At 39.7% G+C, this 26,240-nt stretch overlaps 2 protein-coding genes across 5 annotated transcripts in view; both read left to right on the top strand.

Annotated features, from left to right (window-relative positions):
• plch1 (phospholipase C, eta 1) overlaps nucleotides 1-12,172 on the top strand; it is a 66,930-nt gene extending 54,758 nt beyond the window's left edge. For 3 of the 4 annotated variants that reach the window (XM_089013886.1, XM_089013887.1, XM_089013884.1), the window contains 5 exons: nucleotides 1,653-1,799; nucleotides 1,986-2,065; nucleotides 2,205-2,264; nucleotides 5,212-5,596; nucleotides 7,064-12,172. In XM_089013886.1, the coding sequence (XP_088870012.1) occupies nucleotides 1,653-1,799; nucleotides 1,986-2,065; nucleotides 2,205-2,264; nucleotides 5,212-5,596; nucleotides 7,064-9,615 (3,224 nt within the window). In that variant the 3' untranslated portion in view covers nucleotides 9,616-12,172. The remainder of the gene's footprint in view (nucleotides 1-1,652; nucleotides 1,800-1,985; nucleotides 2,066-2,204; nucleotides 2,265-5,211; nucleotides 5,597-7,063) is intronic. The other variant, XM_089013885.1, reaches the window with a different exon arrangement.
• Nucleotides 12,173-14,944: 2,772 nt separating this feature from the next.
• LOC148888625 (extracellular calcium-sensing receptor-like) lies at nucleotides 14,945-26,240 on the top strand. Its single transcript, XM_089014327.1, has 11 exons — nucleotides 14,945-15,201; nucleotides 16,204-16,433; nucleotides 16,517-16,599; nucleotides 17,976-18,155; nucleotides 19,282-19,470; nucleotides 19,545-20,018; nucleotides 22,050-22,259; nucleotides 22,339-22,462; nucleotides 23,235-23,428; nucleotides 24,477-24,758; nucleotides 25,608-26,240. Exons 1-11 carry the CDS (start codon nucleotides 14,945-14,947, stop codon nucleotides 26,028-26,030), a joined length of 2,646 nt encoding a protein of 881 aa, XP_088870453.1. The 3' UTR covers nucleotides 26,031-26,240.

Here is a 26,240-nt window from a genome sequence, read left to right as displayed (position 1 = left end):
GGATCTCAGCTGGTAAACAGAAAAGAATGGGAACTAGGGAAAAAAAATATTGGATTGTATATCTATAATATAATACAACAATATGGATCTTAGGTGCCTAATGGAAAAATTCATTAAAATGCAGATTATGTAAAGAATGAATAAAGACAAGTAAATACTGTAGGTAAATAAATAGAATACATAAAATAATCCACATCCTTAGAGAAAGTGCAGCCTGTTAGCTATAACAACATTACCTAACAAAAATTTAAATTACATTAAAGTGAAACTGTATTTCTCCAGTAATTAACTCATTTACTGCCATTCACAAAATTATTCGGGATTTGAAAATATGACAAATTGCCATTCGCGGATTTGTTTGGTTTTGGTTTTTCATGCTTGGGTGCCGATAAAGCACTGACCATGGCCTCTGGCAGCTTCAGCAGTTGTTCAAGCGCTATAATAATAATAATAATAATAATAATAATAATAATGATAATAATAATAATAATAATACATTTCATTTGTAAGCACCTTTCAAAACTATACAAACCAATACGTATGTATTACATTGTATTTTGGACACACCCTCATTTCAATCTCATATAACCCCAGACCCATATAGTTTAGGAATTAACTCTTTTTTTTCTGATGAAAGAAGAGAGTCTAAGATTTATAACACTGTATTGAATGTTTATGTAGTCCTAAAACTCAGTATCCTGTGGTTCCTGGAATTCGAGTGACAATGACAAAAACCCTGGCACTGGAGTGGACACATTTTTGCACGTCTGGCAATTAATGAGTTAAAGGACAACTGACATCTGTGGACAAGTTGCGTCCATAATTTGTAAAATCACTTCAAATGACTTCTACTGAGCGCATTTTACAAAGATTCCACAGCATATAGCTATAGTTTACGTTTTAAGACTCTCGCTGAATATTCAGGAAGTCTTGTTTTCGAGTTGATGACGATGCCCTAAGTGACGTCACGGAGGGAACGCCCCTGACCGAGAAAGCGACACACAATGCATTTTGGGTACTTTTTTTCGTCTGAAAACACCGTGTTGATTGTGAAATTAGAAGGAAAACTACGTAAATAACGCAATGGTGAATCGTTGTGACTACTATTTGATACTAGTTGACACAAATTCCCAGCAGACAAATCAGCCCATTTCCAACGGAGCGTGGGCGCCGTCTTGTGCATTTTCTGGGTGCTACATTGGAGTCCAGATGGCTCGAATTGATACGGGAGGACTTCTTTAATTGATTCCAAACATGTATGCTTTCCTCTTCAGAACTATTTGAATCATATTCATAACTGGATGAGTAACAAGAAAGCATCTTCTCCAAATCTGAACTCTCTGAAGCCATTGTTTTGATTCTGGAGCAAGGCAGTTTGTGAAGGAGTATTGTGACGTCACAAACAAGGGGGCAGGACTTTCTGAACCTCACCAGTTCTGATCTCATTTTGTGGCAGTTTTGAGACACTTTAATAAGGCATTTTCATTGGTGTTTTCCATTTGACTAAAAATATCATACTGCGTGTTTTGGGTATTTTAGATGCTATAAAAGTTTTTCTGATGTCAGTTAAGAAACAAAAAATGGTGTCGGTTGTCCTTTAAGTGGCCTTTTGAAAAGGATTTTCTATTGATTTATCCTGCGAATCCTCCGAGGTTTCAATCCGGTGTGGGAGGAGACGCTGTCCTTCACCCTCCACATGGCCGAGGTGGCTCTGGTCCGCTTCCTGGTGTGGGATCATGACCCCATCGGCCGAGATTTTATCGGTCAACGTACAGTTGCCTTCAGCAGCCTCATGCCAGGTTTGTGTGCACATTTCCTCGCCGCCGTTTAAATATAGAACCAAATAAGACACACCACACGCTGTCACATTTGAATCAACGTTTCTTGTCGCATCTTGACAGCATCACAACTGCGGGCTGTTTTTTTCATGTCAAGTCGACTTTGACTTCTCGCTTTCTTTTTTTTTCTTCAAAATCTCACACCAGGTTACAGACATGTCTACCTCGAGGGCTTGACCGAGGCGTCCATCTTTGTGCACGTGTCAGTGCACGACGTCTACGGCAAAGTAAGTATCCCGCCGCCCTCGTCTGATTGCTGCGTGGAGCGTTTGATGCCAGTGGGAATTTATTTTGGGGAAAAAAAGCCTGAGGAAAATGCGCTTTTCTTCCTTATCCGCTTTTCTGCCAATCCTTTTGTCTTTCTAGTGGAGTCCTCTAGTCCTGAATCCCAGCTTTACCATAATGCACTTTCTAGGATCCAGCAAGGTATCCGGATGATTTTTTTTTTTTTGGTGAAAGCTCTATGTGGTTCTGCATGATCTGTAGGAAAGTGCATGAATGCGTCACACAGATACTGTAAATTTATAACCTCAGAGCCGTAACAGAATCTTTTTTTATCTTTTTTACACATTGAATTTGCCTTTTCGCTCAGGTTGTACAATCATTGTCAGTCAAATTGACATCACCGTGTCTGAAAATGCAATTTTCACATCACAAAAGCTTCATATACAGTAAAGTCTCGTTATATCGATATCGGATCTATCGATAGTCCCGGTTATATCGATACTATTTTTATGCACGCACGGAGAAAATTACATGCAAACAGGGTCGGATATATCGATAGTCCCGGTTATATCGATATTTTTTCGGACTCCCTTGAATATCGATATAACGAGACTTTACTGTATTTATATATTGCCTTATATTTTTCATATATGTACTATATATCTAATTCGTGTCTATAGTGCTTAGATAAATTCACTGCTTAGAAACTGGAATCACAGTCCACTGTGCGTTTTCTTTCTTGAAACAAAAAAAAAACAGTAGAAGCCATATTTTTTTCACTGCCATTCACGAATGTATTCAGGAATTAAAAATATGACGTAGAGCGCCATTCCCGAATTTGTTCCGCTTTTTCATGCTTGGGTGCCGATAAAACGCTGGCCATAACTCCCGCAATGTTTTTTCCCTTGCTGTCCCGCAAGGGGACAGCAGTTACCTTTTTTCTATGTTAGCGCTTTGTTCCAGGTTCAGCGTTTGTTAAAGTGCTATATACAGTAAACCAATATGTATGTATTGCATTGTATTTTGGACAGCTGCCCTCATTTTAAACTCATATAACTCCAGACGCATCTGATTTAGGAATTAACTCTTTTTTTCTGATGAAAGAAGAGTGTCTAGCTAGCTAACGATGAAAAGGTTTCTTCAGCCGTCATCTGTACTTCTTTGAAGGTGTCGGACGTTTCGCTTCTTATCCAAGAAGAAGCGAAACGTCCGACACATTCAAAAACGTACAGATGACGGCTGAAGAAACCTTTTCATCGATGGACCACTCCTATATGACTGAGAGCTTACACAGACGTCTAGCTAGCTAACTAGCTATCTAGATGGCTACCTAGCTAGCTACCTAGCTAGATACCTAGCTACCTAGCTAGCTATCTATTAGCTATCTATCTAGCTAGCTATCTAGTGTCCTTGAGAGTTTTGAAAGGCGCTTAGAAATTAAATGTATTATTATTATTAGTTATCTAGCTAACTTACTATCTATTTGAGTTATTCCGGGTTGAGTGAACGCTGGCGCATGTGGCTGCCGCTGCTCACCCACAGGAAAACTTATCCCGTGACTGTAAAGTGACCTTGAGAGTTTCTAAAGGCGCTTGTAAATGAAATGTATTATTATTATTATTATTATTATTATTATTATCTCCCATCCCATCTCATTTTCCGTACCGCTTATTCCTCATTAGGGTCGCGGGGGTTGCTGGAGCCTATATATTATTATTATTATTATTATTATTATTATTATTATTATTATGTTAAGCTGCACTGAATTCAAGTTGACAATGACAATAACCCTGGCACTGGAGTGGAAACATTTTTGCACATCGTCTGGCAGTGAATGAGTTAATTCATGATTCATTCGCGTTTATTTTAGCGTAAACCTTGCCTACTATATATGATTTGCAGTGTACTTTATACCGGTCTCATATTGTTTCTTGTAGTTATTATTATATTTATGTATTGCTTGTGTTTGTGAACCAAAAAAATCGCAAATTGAAAAATTGTTAGTTTGGCCCCATGCAGCTCAAAATCATAGAAAATATGTTGAGCGTCAGTATGAAGTGTCAAGATCCACGTGTTTGACTGCGCAAACTGCCTCTGTCACGGCTCTGATTCTCGTGCTATTTATGCCGCACCCTGAAAAATATCCCCTTCTTCAAGCAGTGATCCAACAGATTTGAATTTTTCTTTTAAAGGACAACCGACACCATTTTTTTGTTTCCTAACTGACATCAGAAAAACGTTTTATAGCATCTAAAATACCTAAAAACACGCAGGTTGATATTTTTAGTCAAATGAAAAACACCAATAAAAATGAATTAAAGTGTGCTAAAACTGCAAAAAAAATGAAACAGGAAGTGGCCAGTTTCATAAGGACCCGCCCCCTTGTTTGTGACGTCACGGCAAGACGTCTTGCCTTGCTCGAGAATCAAAACAATGGCTTCAGATTCGGAGAAGATGCATTCTTGTAACTCATCCACTTATGAATATAATTCAAATAGTTCTGAAGAGGAAAGCATAAATGTTTGCAATCGATTAAAGAAGTCCTTCCGTCTCATTTTGAGGCGTCTGGACTCTAATGTAGCGGCCAGAAAATGCACAAGATTGGAAATGGGCTGATTTGTCTGCTGGGAATTTGTGTCAACTAGAATCAAATCGTAGTCTTGGTGCAACACACAACGATTCACCATCGCATTATTTACGTAGTTTTCCTTCTAATTTCGCAATCAACACAGTGTTTTCAGACGAAAAAAAGTACCCAAAATGCATTGTGTGTCGCTTTCTCGGTCAGGGGCGTTCCCTCCGTGACGTCACTTAGGGCATCGTCATCAACTCGAAAACAAGACTTCCTGAATATTCAGCGGGAGTCTTAAAACGTAAAATATAGCTATATGGAATCTTTGTAAAATACGCTCAGTAGAAGTCATTTGAAGTGATTTTACAAATTACGGACACAACTTGTCCGGAGGCGTCGGTTGTCCTTTAATCTTGTACTTTATGCATGCATGAGTAAATCAAAATGGCTTTTTACACTTTTTGCTGTGTGTTCTAAAGACACAAGGGGTTTGTTCGCAGAGTAAAGGTAACAACGGCCAAGTCTACATTAGAAAACAATTGTATCCATTTTGTACACACTGCGTTTCTTTTCCAGGGAAATCAACTTCGAGGCATCCGCGGTTTGTTCAACCGCACTTCCAAGTCTTCCGCGGATACGACCTCGGCGGGCATTCGGAAGCGCTCCATCAGTGACCATCTGCTGCGACGCACCGCCAGCGCCCCGGCAAAGGGCCGCAAGAAAACCAAAATGTCGCTGTCTGAGTCAGCGGCCTTCGCGTCCGAGCACAAGAACGGTGCGGGCATCGAGGCGATCGCAGAGGTCGTCTCGGGGAAGGAGCCAGGGGGGGAAAAGAGGCCCCAGGCCCGGCCCCCCCTCAACCATAGACCCAACTCCATGCCTTTAGACAGGCTTCTACAGGGGCAGCTAACTTTGTGCTCTGGAGATAAGGAGCATGAAATGGATGCAAATGCAGTCATTGGTGGGTATTAAGTCTCTCGCTTAACACTCAAAAAAATGTAATTTTGTGTTTTATTTATTTTTTATATTTTTTTTATTTTTACTTTTTTCAATCTGCATTCAAGTTGATAATCATTCTGATTTATACTGCAACTAAAGAAACATTTGTGATTTGTGTTTTTTTTTAAATCTTTTTTAAATAAGTCGGTCAAAGAACAACAGTGGAACTTCCTAAATCAAAGGTTATATTCATTTATGGACTTTTATTCCACTGTTTTATTCCAGATTTTACATAAACTTCTTTTGTACAATTGAATTAGGATTTCGAAAGTTCGATTTTGACTCAAAAGGTCATCTGTGCTTCTATGAGTATTGACATTTTTATGGTTACAATAAATTGAAGGGTGACCAACCCTGGATTTAGGAGGTTCTACTGTACTCATAACTGCATGATATGTCTAAAAGCAACATTTAAAATTCTTCATTTAACATACACTAAGTCAAATCCAGCTCCTTCGCTTAATCGCTGTGCTATAAAAGACTTTAAGGACTAATGTGTAGTAAAACATGTGAACTGACAGACTGCAGCCTGCTCTCCACGATACCTAAACATGCCTTTTCTGTCCCATCTTCATTTGTTCTGCTTTTTGATAGTAGAGAAGTGACTAGGATGTTCCTGCAGGTAAATCAGATTTAACGTGCCGCTTGTCTGTAGGTTGCATCGTTCAATCAACGTGCCAGTATTGCGTCCTCCCAGTGTATACTATTTGATCCCTTTTCCTCTGCACGGTACCTACTTGGCTCAATGTGCATCGTACAACCAGGTACTTCTAGGTACCATTTCTCATACTGGGTTTTGAGTCCAAAGTTAATAGCATTAAGGCCACCTGAGTCATCTCTCAGTTGCTAGCATTAGCATCTAGATCAGTGGTTCTTAACCTGGGTTCGATCAAACCCTAGTGTTTCGGTGAGTCGGTCTCAGGGGTTCGGTGGATCCTCCGCCATTGAGGTCCACCCCTCAGTCTAGTCTGCAGTTAGTAGGCACGGTCATTGGAAGAAGGGTTCGGTGAATGAGCATATGAAACTAGTGTGGTTCGGTGCCTCCAACAAGATTAAGAACCACGTTTGAAATACCAAACAGAGTCTCCCTGAACCAAAATCCATAACCCATGCCAAAATGTTGCCAAGCACTGGAAAAGGGTCTATTGAAAGTGATATGAGAACTCTTATCGCTGTACCATTCGATCGCATTTGATCAGTCCCATCTGACCATCTCTTTTCCCGATATGATGTTTGAAAACATGGACTCCAAAGCCTCATTTTCCAGCTTCTCCCTCACAATTGTACTTGGTGATCCATTTGTCTGTGGTTTACATTGTATTGGCTGGACTGTCCATCGTCATTGTCGCTCTTGTCGGGTGGCTTGTGGTCTTGCATTATACACTCAATTTGGATCAATTTGTTAATATCCAACAATATGTGTTCACAGGAACGCACCCCTTTGACAGAACCAGGTCTTCCTCCGTGGATCCTCTCATGAAAACATCTGCTTCCACTAAACAAAACGTCCAATCCCCCTCTAAGATTGACTTCAACAGGAAAAAAGATCTCAATAAGCCACATGAGGCCTCTTATCTGGTTGTTGGTGATGGTCACCTTAGAAATGAAGATGACTATGTCAATTACCAAGCCGGTAACAATCAAAGCAAGAACCCCCCAGCCTCTTCTACCAACAAACTGAGTAGATCAGATGAACCAGAAACTTTTTCAACTAGCACAGCCTTCACAGTTCCAACTTCTGTGTCCTCATCCTCTTCTTCTTCTGCAACCCCCTTTTCTCCTGTCAAGATGACCCATGATCTGAAGAGTCCTAGCTCACTACATGACAGCACTATTTCCAGACTCATTGATGCCATGTCCTTGGGCAACGAACAAGATACACAAGGCTCCATATCAGCTCTGATTGGTCAATTCGAAAGCACCGGTGACCAAAGCGAGTTCAACTCTTCTCGGGATCGTGTGCTTTCTTCTCCCAGAGAGCTTCAAGATGTCCGGTCTGCTCCATCAATGTCAGTCAACCCAAAAACTCCCCAAGTATCCACTCCAAGAACAACTCTTTCTCCATGCACAATTCACCAGCCAAACTCAACCGGCCCTGCTCTCTTCTCCAGCCCAGAAACCGCTGATCTTGAAGAGGTCTATACCATTCTAGATGAGGAGATGCTATCACCCCCCGGATCGGCGTACAACCAAATAAATCAGTCTGTCCGTGCTCAGGCAAGTACTCTGAACAGCATACCAATAAGCAGTTTGGCTTCTTCACCGGTAAAAGTGGCTCATGGTTTAGGGAGCCTGCGCAATAAATTTTGGAATGAGATGATTACCACAAATTGCGGGAGGAATGGAGATCCAGAGGAGGTCGAGGAGAGTGTTTATGAGGAAGTATTCGATCCACCAGTACCCACAACAGATCAACAGAGAGGTTCTACTCAAAGATACACAATGTCACCTCTGAACAAGTCTTTTCAGTTGTGCCATGACATCAGCAATGCTTTTTCAGAGGTGGAAGTGAATGTTGATGAGGATCCAACAGAAGTGAGGTTGACCTCACCAAAACAACCATGTGAGGCCCGCTGCAGTCCATCTCAAGAGAGTGCTATTTACCAAAACGAGAGCACCCAAGAATACTCTCAACAAAGACATCCTCTGCCATATCGTGAGCCTCAGCTCTACCCAACGTTTTCAACACGGTGTCCCTCCCCTTACAGTAAACCGTTCTATCAGCGATCGAATCAACAGTCCAGCGCTCAATCTTCTCCAATGCATAGACTCATCGACTCGAAACTTTCCAAACCCAGACCACTGAGCCACAACGGCTACCCAACTCCTCAAAACAACCCTTTTCATTATAATCGAGACTTTATACAACAGAGAGGTTCCAACAACAGTCTGATCGTAAATGGTTTTCACCAAGGAAAGCAAGTCGGCCCGAACTCCAACAATTTTGACAAGAGAACACAAGGTCATAGAATCATGGAGCCAGAAAGGTGCTTGCAAAATGTTTTTTCCTCTTCAGAAAGTCTTCTTCATCACTGCGGTCGAGGCCTCTCCTCACCGCCTTCTAATTTTTACATGGACTCCAACAAAGTGACTTCCTCATCACAATCTGCAAGTCCTCCAGTCTTGCAATCAAGCTGTCAAAGTCAAACCCAAGTGTCCATACCAAAGATTTCACGGAACCAAAAGGTAACTGTGTCCCAAGTACCGTCCGACATCAAAGCTCCAAAGATCTCACCTCTACGGACTTCATCAACTGGTCCCCAGTCAATGACTGTTGATTCCAAGGGCAAGACTCCGGGCAAGTCAAAGTCTCTGGGTGATTTGACATCTGAAGACATACTGTGTAACTTTCAGAGCAAATACCACATCATTAGTCGCAGTTTCATCACCCCACACATGAGGAAACAAAAAAGCCTAGGAACCATGGCGGGAGGGTCTTTCCAGCCCAAATCTCGTGATCCCCTTACAGAACAGCTGCGCAAACTAGTCAGTTTTGAGAATGAGGATAGTGAAAGAGAAATACTTCAGGCTCCTCAAAGCAATCAGGAAGGACAGTCCCAGGAGACATTGAGCGCAGAACCATCAACTTCCCAGGATATTGACGAGTCCCCGCGACTACTCACCCGTCGCTTATCCTCCCGTAGTCAAAGCCGAGTGCGCCACATCAACAGCCGCGCCCGAGAAAGACAGCAAGAGGCTCTGAAACCACGTTCGGGTGCCATGGTCAACAACGGGGTCGTTTTGAGGAATAAACCAGCCTCACAGAATTCACCTGTGAACAGACACTCTACTGGCTCTTATATCGCAGGTTATCTAGGCCAGCTAGAGGACAGAGGACTTCCCGAGGGAGCTTGTACAGCGTCTCGGTACGGAAATGCCGATCAGCATGCAGATCACTACTGCACTAGTGACTCATTTCCACAATCAGACTCCTCACATTTCTCCTCAGAGCCAGAGGTTTACTTTCTGCTTAGACTTTAGCTTTGAGGGACGGTGTCACTACACTGCTTGATCAAGGAATTATAAAGTTTTTTTTTTCTTGAAGAACGGATGCTTTTCCATCAAGCTGGACATTAAGTACACTGCAACAGTTTACTAATGTATTGTTTACATTCCAAATCACTCTTCAAGTTTTACAACTGCGACTGGAAAAGACAATGCTAACCAATGATGTGCTAAAATTGGACTTGGACAACCCTGCTCTGTTGCTGTTCCACGAAAGTCCCATACGGTGTCAGTAGCACAATAACAGAAAAGGGCTAACAACTTGGAAAAGCTAGTCGTAACTCTGCTTCACCTGTGTGATAACGCCATTTCAGCCGACAATGTTTAAAATTTGACCGTCGCACGAACGTTTAGTGTCTCTCGCTTGATCCTTATCCTCTCATTTTTATAGTCCTTTAAATCAGCCCCATTTTCGTGAGTCAATAGAATTTCACTTTTGCAAAGCCATATGCCAAAAATGCTGACAAGTCAATAAAAAAAGACAGAACAGATTTGACATTTTATCTGTGACGCTCCGAAGTAATCAAATAAGACTTTAACTTCAATTTTGAATAGATACAGTAAAGTCTCGTTATATCGATATTCAAGGGAGTCCGAAAAAATATCGATATAACCGGGACTATCGATATATCTGACCCTGTTTGCATGTAATTTTCTCCGTGCGTGCATAGAAATAGTATCGATATAACCGGGACTATCGATATATCGATATAACGAGACTTTACTGTATTTGCTGTTTTAAATAACGAATTGTACCATTTATAAGGTAATTATGGTTAAATGATGTGAAATAGCTTGCAGGCCTGTTTTTGTTTTGGATGTTGACTTGTCGCTCACAGTTCTCGCCATTTGTATTTGTCAGCTTCCATCACAAAGGATTCGCTAATATATTTTATGCCTTTGATTTTGGAATACGTTTTTGCTCCCTACAGGTAAATTACATGATGTGTGAAAGGCAAACTGCAAGCTCCTACTTAGAGTGTTTGTTTAGGCCTGAGGCATTTGAATGATAATAAGAGTAAACAAAGAGCTAGCCAGTTTTGACAGGAACACTGTTGTTCCTTCATATCGTTTTGCTTTCTCATTTGTGGTAAACATAGTTCTGTGTTGTTTGACATCTTAGCTTCCGTATTGATGATTAGCATTGCACATATATTACCGCATTTCATTTATAAGCGCCTTTCAAAACACTCAAGGTCACTTTACAGTCACACAATAAGTTTTTTTGTGGGTCAGCAGCGGCGGCCACACGCGCCAGCGCTTACTTCACCCGAAAGTTACTCAAATAGATAGAAAACTAGCTAGCTATTAGATAGCCAATAGATAGATAGCCAGCTAGCTAGATAGATATATAGCTTACTAGCTATGTAGCTACATATAGCTGAGACCATAAAAGGTCTCAATATACTTCAAGATGCTTCATATAGCTAGCTAGCTACATAGTTGTCTAGCTACATCGCTATCTAGCTACATAGTTGACTGGCTAGCTAGATAGATATATAGCTAATACTAGCGAGGCAGACTAGGTCTTCGATTGTCTGCTTAGTCCTTTGAATCTGGTGAAAAATAACAAATTATATAAAGGGTAAGGTCAGCAATATACTAGAAATTAGCCATACAATCATCGTACACTGTTGTTAGCTTATTAACCAAAATGCTTCCGTACGCCATCTTGATTTGCTTTACATAACTTCCGTGTCACTTTTATCCAGTGGACTTAAAAGGCAGAGGTCAACTTTCACAGTGTCTGCCAAGTTTAAGATTTAAAACGATGCCATACCAAACAGCACTGACGCAGCATGAAATTCAACGTATGAAATATTCAGATGTGAGAAGTTGTTCTACAGTTCTACGGACTGGCGGTGGTAGACGTGTTATTGTTGTCCCTGTGATGTCAAAATTTGAAACACAAACAAACAAAAAAAACGGATTATGAAGAAGAATGTGTTTCTTTGTATAATCGGAATATTTCTTGTATAAACAAGTGAAGGATGCCACCATGAAAGTCTCGTTTCTCGTTCATGTGAGTATTTTCTTTGACGTGTAAATTATTCCGATGTTGTCTTGGATTTTTGGATGGTCTTAATTGTCCACCGATTGTATGTTTGTGCATGTGAACATGTCGAGCATGACTATGCACCCGTTTACACAAAAGATTTTGCAGCGTTCTGATAGAAAATAAGAATGGAGGATGAAGGATCTAGCATATCAAAATCTGTGCTTCTGGACTTGTTGCCGTCGATGATCTATAGAGAAAAAAATCAAAATAAGAAGATAAAGGTTTTTATTTTTTTAATTGCTTTGATACAGAATACAAGCTCTTGTCAATTCTGGTGATTATTATTTTGTACAACTCAAAACGGAATGCAAATGAGTGTACAGCGGTTAAGGCGGAGGAAATGAGTGTAGCAAAGTTGGAATTGTATTCTTTTTATTTTCCAGTGTTTAACCATCACTCTCTTTGTATGGGTGCTCATCTGAAGACTGAGCGTTTTCCTACCAACGCAATAAAAACAATGATGTATTTGGTTTACACTCATTTTGTTTTTGTCACTTTGCGGCACAAATTGGGGGATTTAGTTGAATTTTTGTTGTGGAAAATCCAAATGAAAAGTTTCTTTCAAAAAGGGACAGAAAATGGCCATCATACAGCACAATTATATGGACAAAGGAGTAGGAATGAGTAGGAAGAAGTAAAATAAATGTATGGCTTAAAGGACAACCGACGTTGCCGGACAAGTTGTGTCCATAATTTGTAAAATGACTTCTACTGAGCATATTTTACAAAGATTCCACCGCATATAGCTATATTTTACGTTTTACGACTCGCGCTGAATATTCCGGAAGTCTTGTTTTTGAGTTGGTGACGAGTCCGTACGTGACGTCACTGAAGGAACGCTAGCTAGCTATACATTTGCTATCTATAAGCTATCTATCTAGCTATCTATTAGCTACGCAGCTAACTTTATTTGAGTTATTCCGGGTTGAGTGAACGCTGGCGCATGTGGCTGCCGCTGCTTACCGACAGGAAAACTGATCCTGTGACTCTAAAGTGACCTTGGGAGTTTTGAAAGGCGCTTATAAATAAAATGTATTATTATTACTATTATTTCAATGTTTTGAAAAGTTAGTGTGCAGTAGCCACAGAGTAAAGGGATGATAAAAGATTGATGGCATGTGGGACTTTATTTTAGCTGAGGTCATGAAGCTTTTTTTAAGTGGTCACAAAGATCTCCGTGATCTACTCAGCCACTGGATAAATTTTCCACAAAATGGCAGTAAAATTTAGAAATATACAACCCTCCCCGTTTCCAAGGCTCACATTTATTCAATAATAAATAGGCAAAAAGTCATAAACGGCCCCAAAAAGGCCCATCATTCTCAATGAGGTGTAATTGCTCGTGAAATGGCTGCAATGTAGCTGCCAAATGGCACACCTGTTGCCTTGTGCAAATACGTCCCTAGTTAACCTGCCACACCTTGTCATGATTTATGTTTGTGAAGCACAGAACCAATACCCCAATCAGCATTGCATCTGGCCTTTGGAATTACTTCTTTTTAGCCACTTTGATAACTTCCTGCTGGACGTTGAGTTTGTTTCCCGTTAGCCTTCAGTTGCTTGGGATTTTCCATAAAATTCAATGTACCATATTTTCCAGTGTATAAGGCGCACCCAAAATCCTTATTTTTTTTAAGTCATTCACTGCCAGGCATGTGCAAAAATGTGCCCATTCTAGTGCCAGGGTTTTTGTCACAACACTGATATTGTTTCACTGTTATTTATTTATGCGTCTTCAGGTGACAAGACAAGCAGTTGATATTCTATTTTCATTACATTATTACAACACGTTCAAATGTAGTTGTGTGGCAAGATATGGCATCTTAGGGCAGACACACCCAAAGATAACCACTAGAGGGCGGTGTCATACCATTCAAATTGCTTTAATAATACATTTTATTTCAAGCGCCTTTCAAAGCTCTCAAGGACACTTTACAGTCACAGACAAGCATAGATACAATAATAAATAAAATACAATTATAAACAAAAGACAATAAATAAAATACAATTATAAATAAAAACAAGATATAGAGCTACACAGAAAATGCAATTTTAAATAGGTGGGTTTTGAGATGGGACTTGAAGGTAGGAAGAAAATCGATGTTATGAATGTTGGGAGGAAGTGAGTTCCAGAGTTTGGGGGCAGAGCAGCTGAAAGCTCTGTCCTCCATTTAACTTTTTTTTGGCTTGTTTGGTGGCTTTAAAGGACAACCGACGTCACTTTTTTGGTTCTTAATTGACATCAGAAAAACGTTTTATAGCATCTAAAATACCCAAAACACGCAGTATGATATTTTTAGTCTTTATTAAAGTGTTCAAAAACTTACACACTGTACTACAGTGTTTATTTTATTTTGATAAAAACTGTGTGCATAGGTGAGGCACACAGTTCTCATGCCTCATGACAGGGGGCGCTGGTGATTACAGCACAAAAGACTGAAAACATACAGTCAGAACTGGACTGATCAAGGATGACTTTCTTCACTGGCAGTGATCTCCATTGAGACAGAGAGACTTGGACTTCATTTATAAGTGAAGGTAACACGATAATAACGTTTTTTTTAAATTCTTTTTTCTATGCTACAGTTTATATAATTTTAAAGAAATAATATGTCATGTCCGCATTCTTTATACTATAAAGAATGCGGACATGACATTTTAAACATCACACGTTAACTGTTGCCAATCAAATGGTGAATAAGCTACTCTGTAGCGTTCATATGTTTGTAAATCTGACTGTAATGACGTCAGTGCCTCACCAGCCATGAACCTCACCGCACGTCACTGCAGTAAACCTAATCCCTAACTGAGGCTTTAAAACTCATGTATCACAAGTTTGTTCTGCCTTCTTCTATCGTTAATATCCATCACACGTTTACTCGTTAATGGTCGAATAAAGTGCGCTATCAAAAAAAAAAAAAACAATCGTGCCGATTGGTCTCCTCTCAACAGCTGGACCCCTGAGCCTGTTGTCTCTCTGGCCTTGTTGTTTTGCTTGTGCAAAACACTGTTGTTTGCTTTCAACGGCTGTTTTTTTGCTTCTCGTCGTTGGGCGGCATTTCCCCCCCGGGCAAGTTTCTGACACCAAGAAATAGCAGCACAACACGAGATCGTGCAGGAGACGGCCATTGAGGCGACGTACTTCTCAGGCGTGGTTCGTATCGTACTTAATGTTATGAAACCGCAATCACCACTGGTGTTTTTATGATCATGTCTCATGCGTGTTTTCTGATCCACAGATCACCCATGTCTTGGCTGTCCTGGTTGTCCACTCGCCGGTGGCCTTCTTCAGCCCCACTGGTGATCCTGGTGGTGCTGGTGAGCAGGCAGCCCGGCCTTATGGCGGCTCCCGCACTGACTTGTCCGAGGTGGGGAGCGCCCGCCAGCCGCGGGCTTTTCCAGGATGGAGATGTTGTCTTCGGGGGACTTTTTCATCTCCATTACACGCCTCCTACCTTAGACCACGACTTTGAAAGCGAACCAGACGATAAAGAATGTACTGGGTATAACTTTGGCCTTCGTGTCTGTTTATTATTCCGACTTGCATTGGGGGCCTCCGTTTCATCATATTTATTTATCTATCTATCTATCTATCTATCTATCTATCTATCTATCTATCTATCTATCTATCTATCTATCTATCTATCTATCTATCTATCTATCTATCTATCTATCTATCTATCTATCTATCTATCTATCTATCTATCTATCTATCTATCTATCTATCCATCTATCTGTCTATCTATTTTTTGACATTAATTAATGTATTAATTTGTTTGCCTTTTTATTTATTTATTTTTTTTACAGTCATGTATTTATGTATTCCCTTATTTATGTACTTATTTCCCTATGTATGTATTTTTCTATCTATTCTATTTGTGTAGTTATTTATTTGTGTATGTAGTTATTTATTTTATTTGGTTATTTACGTGTTTGGTTATTTATTTTATTGGTTATTTCTATACGTATTTATTTTTATATTTATGAATTTATTAATTACCTAAATCCTGTATATTTATGTATGCATTTATTTATCTGTCTAGTTATTTATGTAGGTATTTATGTAGGTATTTTTATTTATTTTATTTGGTTATTTACTTATTTGGTTGTTTTTGTATGTATTTATAGATTTATATATATTTTTATGTAGTCAGTTATTTGTTTCCCTATTTATGTATTTATTTATTTATATATTTATGCATGTATGTATATATTTATTTATGTATGTATATATTTGATTTGGTTTTTTACTTGTTTGGTTATTTATTTATTTTTATTTATTTATATATGTATTTATTCCCCTCTTTATGTATGTATTTATTTATCTATCTATGTATGTATTACTTTATGTATTTATTTTATTTGATTATTTACTTGTTTTGTCAATTATTTATACATAATAATAATAATATTAATAATAATATATTTTTTCAATTGACGTTCGCTCAATTCAAGCTTCGCAGTCACTTCATTCAATCTCTTGTTGCTTTGTTCCTCCAACCCAGTTTAGAAGAACTCCCCTTGCAGTACATTTACTCGATGGTGTTCGCCGTGGAGGAGATCAACCGGAATCCTCGCCTGTTGCCGGGCGTGAAGTTGGGCTATCACATCCGTGACAGCTGCGCCTTGCACCCGTGGGCCACGGGAGCAGCCCTCGCGCTGGTAAGCGGAGACAGCGCCACCTGCAACTTTGTTGCAACCCCTCACGACGATTCAGGAGGAAGCAATGGGAAAGGTATCATACAATACACAGTATTATCCATGAAACGCCAGACCGTTTTCTTTCAATGCATTTTATTTTGCATAAAATGTTATCAGGTGTTCCGTTGATCATCGGTGGTGCTTCATCCAAAACGGCCATTATACTTTCCAGAGTGCTGGGGCCACTCTCTGTCCCTTTAGTAAGTTCATTGAAATGAATCTTGACGAACTTTTAAAAATACTTTGTTTTGAATGACTCATGTCACCTGCGAATATTATAGAGTGGTGTTTTTCAACCTGTTTTGAGCCAGGGCGCGTTTTTCTTACATTGGAAAAAAATTGCGACACACCTCTAACCAAAAATGTATTAAAATGACACCGAGCAGTATATTTAATTACAATGTAATTTCTCAATTTATTGATACACTTTTTAAAAACTTCTCCATGACTGTCACCGCGAACTCTCATATGCATCATTGAGTCTGGTGGAGGAACGAGGCAATAGGCTACGTGTTGCCACACGGACAAATATTAGATTACCCTCCCAGTCTTCACAACATGGATACCGGACAAAGTCATTTTTGCAGAAAAGATTGTGCCGCAAAACACTGGCTGAAGTAGGAAAAAACAACTCCTCTGTAAAGCTACTTTTCAGAAGTTATATCGAACAAGAGGAGTACTTTTGTTGAGGGTAGAATTATTCTGTACAGTGCACCAATATTGTGTAATATTGCACTACATCGTATTGGAAGCTGTTATTCCACATTTGAAAAAGCCACGTTAGATTGTAGACAAAATTGGGGTAAATATTACTTTTAAAAAGGTGATTTTATTACACCAAAAATAAAGACAAAGATAAACGATATACAGTAAAGTCTCGTTATATCGATATTCAAGGGAGTCCGAAAAAATATCGATATAACCGGGACTATCGATATATCCGACCCTGTTTGCAGGTAATTTTCTCCGTGCGTGCATAGAAATAGTATCGATATAACCGGGACTATCGATATATCCGATATCGATATAACGAGACTTTACTGTATTTCATTAGAACCATACAAAACAGTGAGAATAAATCACATATTTCATCCACAGTTCATCCAAATAACCTGGCTGTGAATATTTGGGCTGTATGTATAATAATAAAAAAAATAATAATGGAAAAATACTGGAACATTTCGTATCATAAATTTATTACAATAAAATATGGTATAAACACATTGTTTTCTTCAACATTGTACACTTAAAACCTTTCTGGTGGGAAAAAAAGTCTTAAAATATTCCAAAAAGAAACAGCTCAATACCAAGCATATAGTAAATGTTTAAATGTAAATGTATAAATGTATTGACTTGCAAATGAGTGATTTTTGTGATTTAGTTGTGTATTTATTTATGTATTTACTTATTTATTCATTTGTTTATGTATTTATTTGTGTATGTGTGTATTTTATGTACTGTATTATATATGTATGTATTTATTCATTTATAATTTGTTTACAGGTGCAGAGATTTTTAACATTTCTTTTTGAATGGTGAAATTACATTTCATTCATGAATGCATTTTCCCGATTAGATGAGCTACCAGTCAAGCTGCCCTTGTTTGAGTGACAGGCGTCAATTTCCCAACTTCTTTCGAACCATCCCCAGCGACATTTACCAGGTGCGGGCCATTGCTAGGCTCGCCATATACTTTAAATGGACCTGGATCGGCACCGTGGTTGCAAACAATGACTACGGTTTGATGGCCGTCAAGGTAAAATCACAATACACAATTTTAAGATATTTTCAATTCCATTTTCGTCATTAAATATTAGCAGTAATGTTAATTATAACAAATATCGACCACCGAGAAAACAAGTCCCTGCAAAAAGTCTTGAGAAGAAACAAAAGTTCTGAGACGACAATTTCTGGTCAAGTGGAATTTTATTTTGAAAACAGTTAAACATTTTACCGTGTTGTTGTTGTTGTTTTTTTTACATTGTAAGAATCCAAATTCTTTTCTTTTTTTTTTTTGCAGTGGAAAAATTCAATGTGTCCACAGCAAAAAAAAAAAGCTCTACAACAAAGAACATACTTGATTATTGCTAGAAATATGTTGGAACGTGTTTTAAGTATTCATGTTTACATGTGAAATGTTGTTCATAAAATTGCGCAATGAAATATCACACAGAAATATTTTTTTTTCTCAGTAACTAAAGAAAAATTGAGCCGTTAGTAAGGTCACTGTAAATGCAGCTGATCGTTTATGACTGCTATCCCATAGTTGACCAGCAGATGGCAGTGCTTTATTTTTTGACATTACGTTGGGTTGTTGTGACTTCCGGTACAGGTTTTACTTTCAGCGCTTTGTTATTTAAGTTTCATTTTACTGAGAAGACGACGAGAAGACATGCTTTATCGCTGTACTGTTTAACAAGGAAAATATAAAAAGGACGAAGATCAAAAACTTCCATTTCGGACCGAAAGCGGGCAAAGTGTTCTACTGTGCTTCAAATCGAAACAGAGGACTCCAGTTCTTTTGTCCTGATGGTTAATTCTTTAATGTGATTTCACACCACCTTCACCACCATAGAACACTTTGCCTGCTTTCCGTCCGAAATGGAAGTTTTGATCTTTTTTTCTTTTCCTTGCTAAAGAGTACAACGACAAAGCATATCCATTCTCGCCATCTCCTCATTAAAACTGAAACTTAAATAAGTAAAACCTGTACCGGAAGTGACAACATCTCAATGTCAAGAAAATAAAGCACTGCCGTCTGCTGGTCAACTATGGGATCGCAGTCATAAACAAATGTATCAGCTGCATTTACAGTCACTGTATGTCGCAGGTTGACAGCTATGAAACCAGGAAGTTCTTATTGTCATATTATTGGCCAATAGGTGTTCCAGGAGGAAACTCGTGGTTCCGGTGTGTGTCTGGCCTTCGTGGAGACTCTAAACAGACAAAACATTGTGAATGATGCCAGGAGAGCAGCCCTCGCGATTCAGGCCTCAAGCGCCAGAGTGATCTTGATCTTTACGTGGTACACAGACGTCAGGGAGCTCTTCATGCAGCTGGCCGATCTAAATGTAAGAACCAAAAAGTCATTCAATACCAAAATCTTTCCGAGTGGTCATGTGATCCTTATGTATGCCGACACCAGGTGACTGACAGGCAGTTTCTTGCCAGTGAGGCCTGGAGCACCAGTGCCAGTCTCCTCCAACACCCTATCGCCTCACGAGTGGCGAGCGGAGCGCTCGGCACGGCCATTCGGAGCTCGCCGATCCTCGGATTCCGAGATTACCTCAGAAACTTGTCTCCTTCTCGTCGCCCGGGCGATGGCATCTTAAGGGAGTTCTGGGAGGTGCAGTTTGGATGCAGTCCTGGTCTTTCCAACGGCACAACGGCGGCTGAACGGGGCGCCTCGCTGCCACTGTGCCGAGGGGACGAGTCCCTGGACGGGGTGGACAATCTGTTCACGGACACCTCGCAGCTAAGACAGGCTTACAACGTTTACTTGGCCGTTTACGCCGCGGCTCATGCGCTTCACGACCGCCTTGCCTGCCCTGATACGCACACCTTCTCCGAGGATGACATCTCCACCTGCTCCTCCCCAACAAATGTCAAACCTGCTGAGGTAAACGGCAACAATTTGTGATGAGTTATATTTATAGGATAACAGTATCCTTTAAAGAACAACCGACACCATTTTTTTGTTTCCTAACTGACATCAGAAAACTGTTTTATAGCATCTAAAATACCCAAAACACGCAGGCTGATATTTATCGTCAAATGAAAAACACCAATAACAATGACTTAAAGACTCCAAAAACAACTTCAAAATGAAACCAGAAATGGCCAGTTTCAGAAGGTCCCGCCCCCTTGTTCGTGACGTCACGCCAACACGTCTTGCTTTGCTCTCGAATCAAAACAATGGTTTCATATTCGGAGAAGAAGATGCTTTCTTGTTACTCATTCATTTATGAATATCATTCAAATACAGTGAAGTCTCGTTATATCGATATTCTCAGGAGTCGGAAAACATATCGATATGACTGGACTATCGATATATCCGATCCTGCGGCATGTAAATTTTCTCCTTGCGTTCATAGAAATAGTATCGTAATAAGCAGTACTATCGATATAACCGATATCAATATAACGAGACTTGACTGTAGTTCTGAAGAGGAAAGTATACATGTCTGCAATCGATTAAAGAATTTATTCCGGTCATTTTGATGCATCTGGAGAGAAATGTAGTGACAAACTCTTCAGTACTCACAGTACCCAAAAAAGGCAGAAGATGGCGACAAAGCTCCGGGGAAATTGTCTCCTGGGTAGTTTTGTCAGCGAATATCAAATAGAAGTCTTGGTGCAACACACAACGATTCACCATTGCGTTATTTATGTGTTTTCCTTCTAATTTCGCCATCAACACAAAGTTTTCAGACCAAACAAAGTACCGCAAAATGCATTGACGCCATGAAAGGACTGCTACAATGTGTCCTTTCTCGGTCAGGGGCGTTCCTTCCGTGACGTGAGGACTTGTCACCAACTCAAAAACAAGACTTCCGGAATATTCAGCGCGGGTCTTAAAACGTGGAATCTTTGTAAAATACGCTCAGTAGAAGTCATTTGAAGCGATTTTACAAATTATGTACACAACTTCTCCGGAGGCGTCAGTTGTCCTTTAAATGTATAAAGAAGAATTTTAAAGTTGATTCTATATTTGACCGGGAGTTTAACCGAGTTGAGGTTTGTGGAGAAGTTTCTGAGGAACACCAAAGAGAAGTGAATCTCAATAGTCAATCCGGCAGGTGACAAGACTAGGAACGAGGATAGCAGTGGTGTGAGGAGTGAGAGACGGGCGAAGCCGATTGATATTGCGGAGGTGGAAGTACGCATACCGGGTTAAGTTGTTTATATGGGAGTGGAAAGATAGTGTGCTGTCAAGAATGACACCTAGACTTTTCACCTGATAAGAGGGACAAACGGTCGAATTGTCAATAGTGAGAGAGAAACTGTTAGCTTTGCTCAAGGTGGATTGGTACCAATGAGAAGAATTTCAGTTTGAGCAAGTTATGGGTAAATCAGGATTTAATTTCACAGGGGTGTGTCAGTGATCCCTATATACAGTAAAGTCTCGTTATATCGATATTCTCGGGAGTAGGAAAAAATATCGATATAACCGGACTATCGATATATCCGATCCTGTGGCATGTAAATTTTCTCCTTGCGTTCATAGAAATAATATCGTAATAAGCAGTACTATTGATATAACCAATATCGATATAACGAGACTTTACTGTATATATACAGTAAAGTCTCGTTATATCGATATTCAAGGGAGTCCGAAAAAATATCGATATAACCGGGACTATCGATATATCCGACCCTGTTTGCATGTAATTTTCTCTGTGCGTGCATTGAAATAGTATCGATATAACCGGGACTATCGATATATCCGATATCGATATAACGAGACTTTACTGTATAATGTAGTTTAACTTCACACTTGACAAAACAAAGTCTAATTTACAGCATCTATGTCCAAACATTTTTCAACATACCCACAAAAATGTTCATATGTACCGTTGTTCGTAACTTGAATGTTCGCAAGTAGGGGAGCGTTTGTTTATATCAAAATGTTATCATGACTCCATTTCAGCTGCTGCAGGGCTTAAACGACGTGAACTTCACCACGCCGCAAGGGGAAAGACTTTATTTTCAAGGAGCCGACATCCCCGCCAAGTATGACCTGGTTAACTGGAAGAAACGTCCCGACGGCTCCCTGGAACTTGTTCTGATTGGTCGCGTTGACGGCAACGAAATCTTCATGAATGACACAGCTGTGCAATGGCCCTCAGAAACCAGTCAGGTACCAAAAAAAAAAAAGAAGCTCATTTCATCACATTTTATGACACACCTTATATGAGCGTATCATTTTGAGTTTATAGGTGCCAGTTTCGGTGTGCAGTGAGAGTTGCCCTCCTGGCACCAGGGTGGCCACCAGGAAAGGAGAACCCACGTGTTGCTTTGACTGCATCCCGTGTGCTGAAGGAGAGATTAGCAACATGACTGGTGAGTGATCGATCGATCACATGTTGGATGTATCTATATAGCTACATGGCTATCTAGCTGGCTGGCTAGCTAGCAAACTATTGGCAATCTAGCTAGCTTTCTATCTATTTGAGTTATTTCCGGGTTGAGTGAACGCCGGCGCGTGTGGCTGCCGCTTCTCACCCACAAAAAACTGATCCTGTGACTGTGAAGTGACCTTGAGAGTTTTGAAAGGCGCTTAGAAATCAAATGGATTATTATTATTATTATTATTATTATTATTATTATTATTATTATTATTATTATTATTATTAACATCAGCAAAGTGATGAAAGTCAGATGAAAGGAAAGGAAAAAGTCGAAAAACAAAATACAGGAGCTGCTGTAAAGGAAGCCACTCTAACGCTGCCCTTTGGAAGTCAAAATATCAAAAAAATAACAAAATAAAAAATAATATGATAACACAAAGACACAGTCATTCAATCTTAAGCACTTTCTGCACCGTCTTTGTTGTATGAAGCAGTTCTAGATGACAGAGGAGAATCAAAGCCTCCTTCTCACCAGTGGATCAGGGACATCATAGTGGAATCTGCTAAAAGCAAACACGAAGCTGGAGCATCCATTGACAAAAATAAATTGTCTCAGATCGCCTGTCACATGTAAATCCGCTTCAATTCCAAGCCGCGACAATTCCACATATGCTTAGCACTGATGCTCCTTTCTGTTGTTGTTGTTGTTTCCGTTTTGTCTTCTGTCGTCTTATTCGCTGATTCCTTGTTTTGAAATATTTCAGATTCGCCCAATTGTCAACGTTGTCCACTTGAGTTTTGGTCCAACGCTGATCATTCGGTCTGCATCCTCCGCCAACTGGACTTCCTGGCCTTCAATGAGACCTTAGGCATCACCCTCACAGCGGTCGCTGTGACCGGCACCGTGGTGACCGTCGCTGTTTTTGTGGTCTTTGTCTACCACAGACACACACCTGTGGTAAGGTGCCATCGAATCCATTTTTCATTTGCAGTGACAACCTCTGTGGCATTTAGGGTTCAGTGTCTTATACAATACAATACAATACAATACAATACAGTAGAGTTCAGTACAATACAGCAGAGTTCAGTACAATACAATACAGTAGAGTTCAGTACAATACAGTAGAGTTCAGTACAATACAATACAGTAGAGTTCAGTACAATACAGTAGAGTTCAGTACAATACAATACAATACAGTAGAGTTCAGTACAATACAGTAGAGTTCAGTACAATACAATACAATACAGTAGAGTTCAGTACAATACAATACAATACAATACAATACAATACAATACAGTAGAGTTCAGTACAATACAATACAATACAATACAGCAGAGTTCAGTACAATACAACACAGTAGAGTTCAGTACAATACAGTAGAGTTCAGTACAATACAATACAATACAATACAGTAGAGTTCAGTACAATACAGCAGAGTTCAGTACAATACAATACAATACAATACAATACAGTAGAGTTCAGTACAATACAGTAGAGTTCAGTACAATACAATACAATACAATACAATACATATTGATTGATATAGTGCTTAAACAACAGTTGAAGCTACATCAAAGCGCCAAGTCTTGCCCAAGGGCACTTTGACGGCAGACAGTTGGAGTTGGGATTCAAACCAACGACATTGTGTATGTTTTTTTTTTCTCACACAAGTTTTCAAACTTTTTACCTCAAGTACCAGTCGAAATCAAGCACAACAAAAAAAATATGAATGGATGAAACAACCTGTTATTAAAAACAACTTTTCTTTTATGAAAAATAATTTTAATAAAAGCACCGAAAAGGAAATGAAGAAATTGTAGTTTTGTTGTACAAACGATCCAAATTGAACCTCACCTCACCATTGCGATTTAGTGAAGGATTCTGCTGTTTTAATGTATCGTTACATATGTAACCATAACTTAAGAATAAACTCTACCAATTATCAGAACGTGACAAAAACAGGAATGAAGACATGACGAGATGCATCCCCTTTTCCCCTTTGCAGGTCCGAGCAAACAATTCCGAACTGAGCTTCCTCCTTCTCTTGTCTCTCAAATTCTGCTTCCTGTGCTCGCTGCTGTTCATTGGCCGCCCCTCCGTATGGTCTTGTCGCTTCCAGCAGGCCGCCTTCGGCATCAGTTTTGTCCTCTCCCTGTCCTGCCTTCAAGTCAAGACCATCGTGGTCCTGGCGGCCTTTCGCTCAGCCCGACCTGGCGCTGAAGCCTTGATGAAGTGGTTTGGTCCGGCGCAACAGAGAGGGAGTGTATGTGTGTTCACGAGCATCCAGGTAAGTTTTCAAACTGAGATTTTTGTCCATGTTTTTTATTCTATTGTGTTCGTTTTGATGCAGAATTCTCCATTCAGCCACTAGGTAGCGGTCTTAGTCATGCTGAGTCAAAATCCAAATATATCTGATATCTTGGCTTACGAACTTAATTGGTTCCCAGACAGAGTGGGTAAGGTGAAAAGTGTGTATCCCAAAAATGTATTTCCCATAGGAAACCATTAAAATGAGAATAATCCATTCCCAGGTCCCCGTAAGACATAATTTTCTACTTTCTAATTTTCTAAGCCTTAAAACTGCACAAATATACCTTATTTTATGTATAATAAATGTGCTATGCTATTGTAATTAACAGAATAAACTGTACTATATAATAAAGTTGTTGTATTTACCTTCGTGATGGTCGTTGATGGCTTGATGGAATGGAGTGGCCAGTTTCATCAGCATTAAACACTTGATGAGGAACGTAGCCTTCTTCTTTCACCATTTTGAGAGTTTTGAAAGGCGCTTAGAAATTAAATGTATTATTATTATTATTATTATTATCTTAAGGAATGATCCCTTGTAGGTGCTTTCTCTGCGATAATTTTACCTTGTTACTCATCAATTGTGTTGTGTTTAGCTGGATTGATAGCTTCTTGCATCAAGTGTACAGATGGCTTGTGCAGGTTATTTGTGGAGCCTGATTGATGGGATATTTTAACCTTGCAGTCCACACTCTGCTTTTGAACTATCAAAAGTTGAAACAAATCCAAATTTTGGATTCGTGATTTTACAAATTATGGACACAACTTGTCCGGAGGCGTCGGTTGTCCTTTAACACAAGGATTTGCGCTCTCTCTTTCCAACCAGATCATCATTTGTATAATTTGGCTGTCCCTCAGCCCCCCTGAACCTAAACCGGATTTGGATACCCCAGGGTTAAAGGTGACCTTGAAGTGTGACATGGCGTCCCAGGTGGGCTTCCTTCTGGTTCTGGGCTACATCGGTCTGCTAGCTTGCACTTGCCTCCTGCTGGCTTTCCTCGCCAGGAAACTGCCCGATAACTTCAACGAGGCCAAGTTGATCACCTTCAGCATGCTCATTTTCTGCGCCGTGTGGGTGGCCTTCGTGCCAGCCTACGTCAGCTCACCTGGGAAGTACACTGTCGCCGTGGAGATCTTTGCCATTTTGGCCTCCACCTATGGCTTGCTTGTTTGTATTTTTGCTCCCAAGTGTTTTATCATTCTCATAAGGCCGGAGAAAAACACTAAGAAACATTTAATGGCCAGATAGCAAATTACAGCTAGGTTAGCGATTATTTGAATGAATTATGGATGAAATATGTCATTCGTTCTCATTGATTTGTGTGGTTATGATGACATATATCGTTCACCGTAGCATAATTTGATACCCTGTCCTTTTTTTTAGCGGGGTAGTCGAATAAATTCACTTTTTTTTAAAAATAGTGATATTTACCCCAATTATATCTGAAGTCCTATGTGA

This window comes from Hippocampus bargibanti, linkage group LG14, assembly GCF_051943395.1.
Source record: "Hippocampus bargibanti isolate YZ-2025 linkage group LG14, ASM5194339v1, whole genome shotgun sequence".
Taxonomy (NCBI): Eukaryota; Metazoa; Chordata; class Actinopteri; order Syngnathiformes; family Syngnathidae; genus Hippocampus; species Hippocampus bargibanti.
Note: the sequence above shows the minus strand (reverse complement) of the source record. Positions and strands in the feature narration are given on the sequence as shown.

Bases quoted from the DNA above. Each gene is read 5' to 3' on its own strand.
- LOC148888625 (XM_089014327.1), top strand. From the start codon at position 14,945: ATGTCTTGGCTGTCCTGGTTGTCCACTCGCCGGTGGCCTTCTTCAGCC. The intron at 16,434-16,516 runs GTATCATACAAT...AAATGTTATCAG, and splicing joins AGGAGGAAGCAATGGGAAAG to GTGTTCCGTTGATCATCGGT. The intron at 20,019-22,049 runs GTAAACGGCAAC...ACTCCATTTCAG, and splicing joins CAAATGTCAAACCTGCTGAG to CTGCTGCAGGGCTTAAACGA.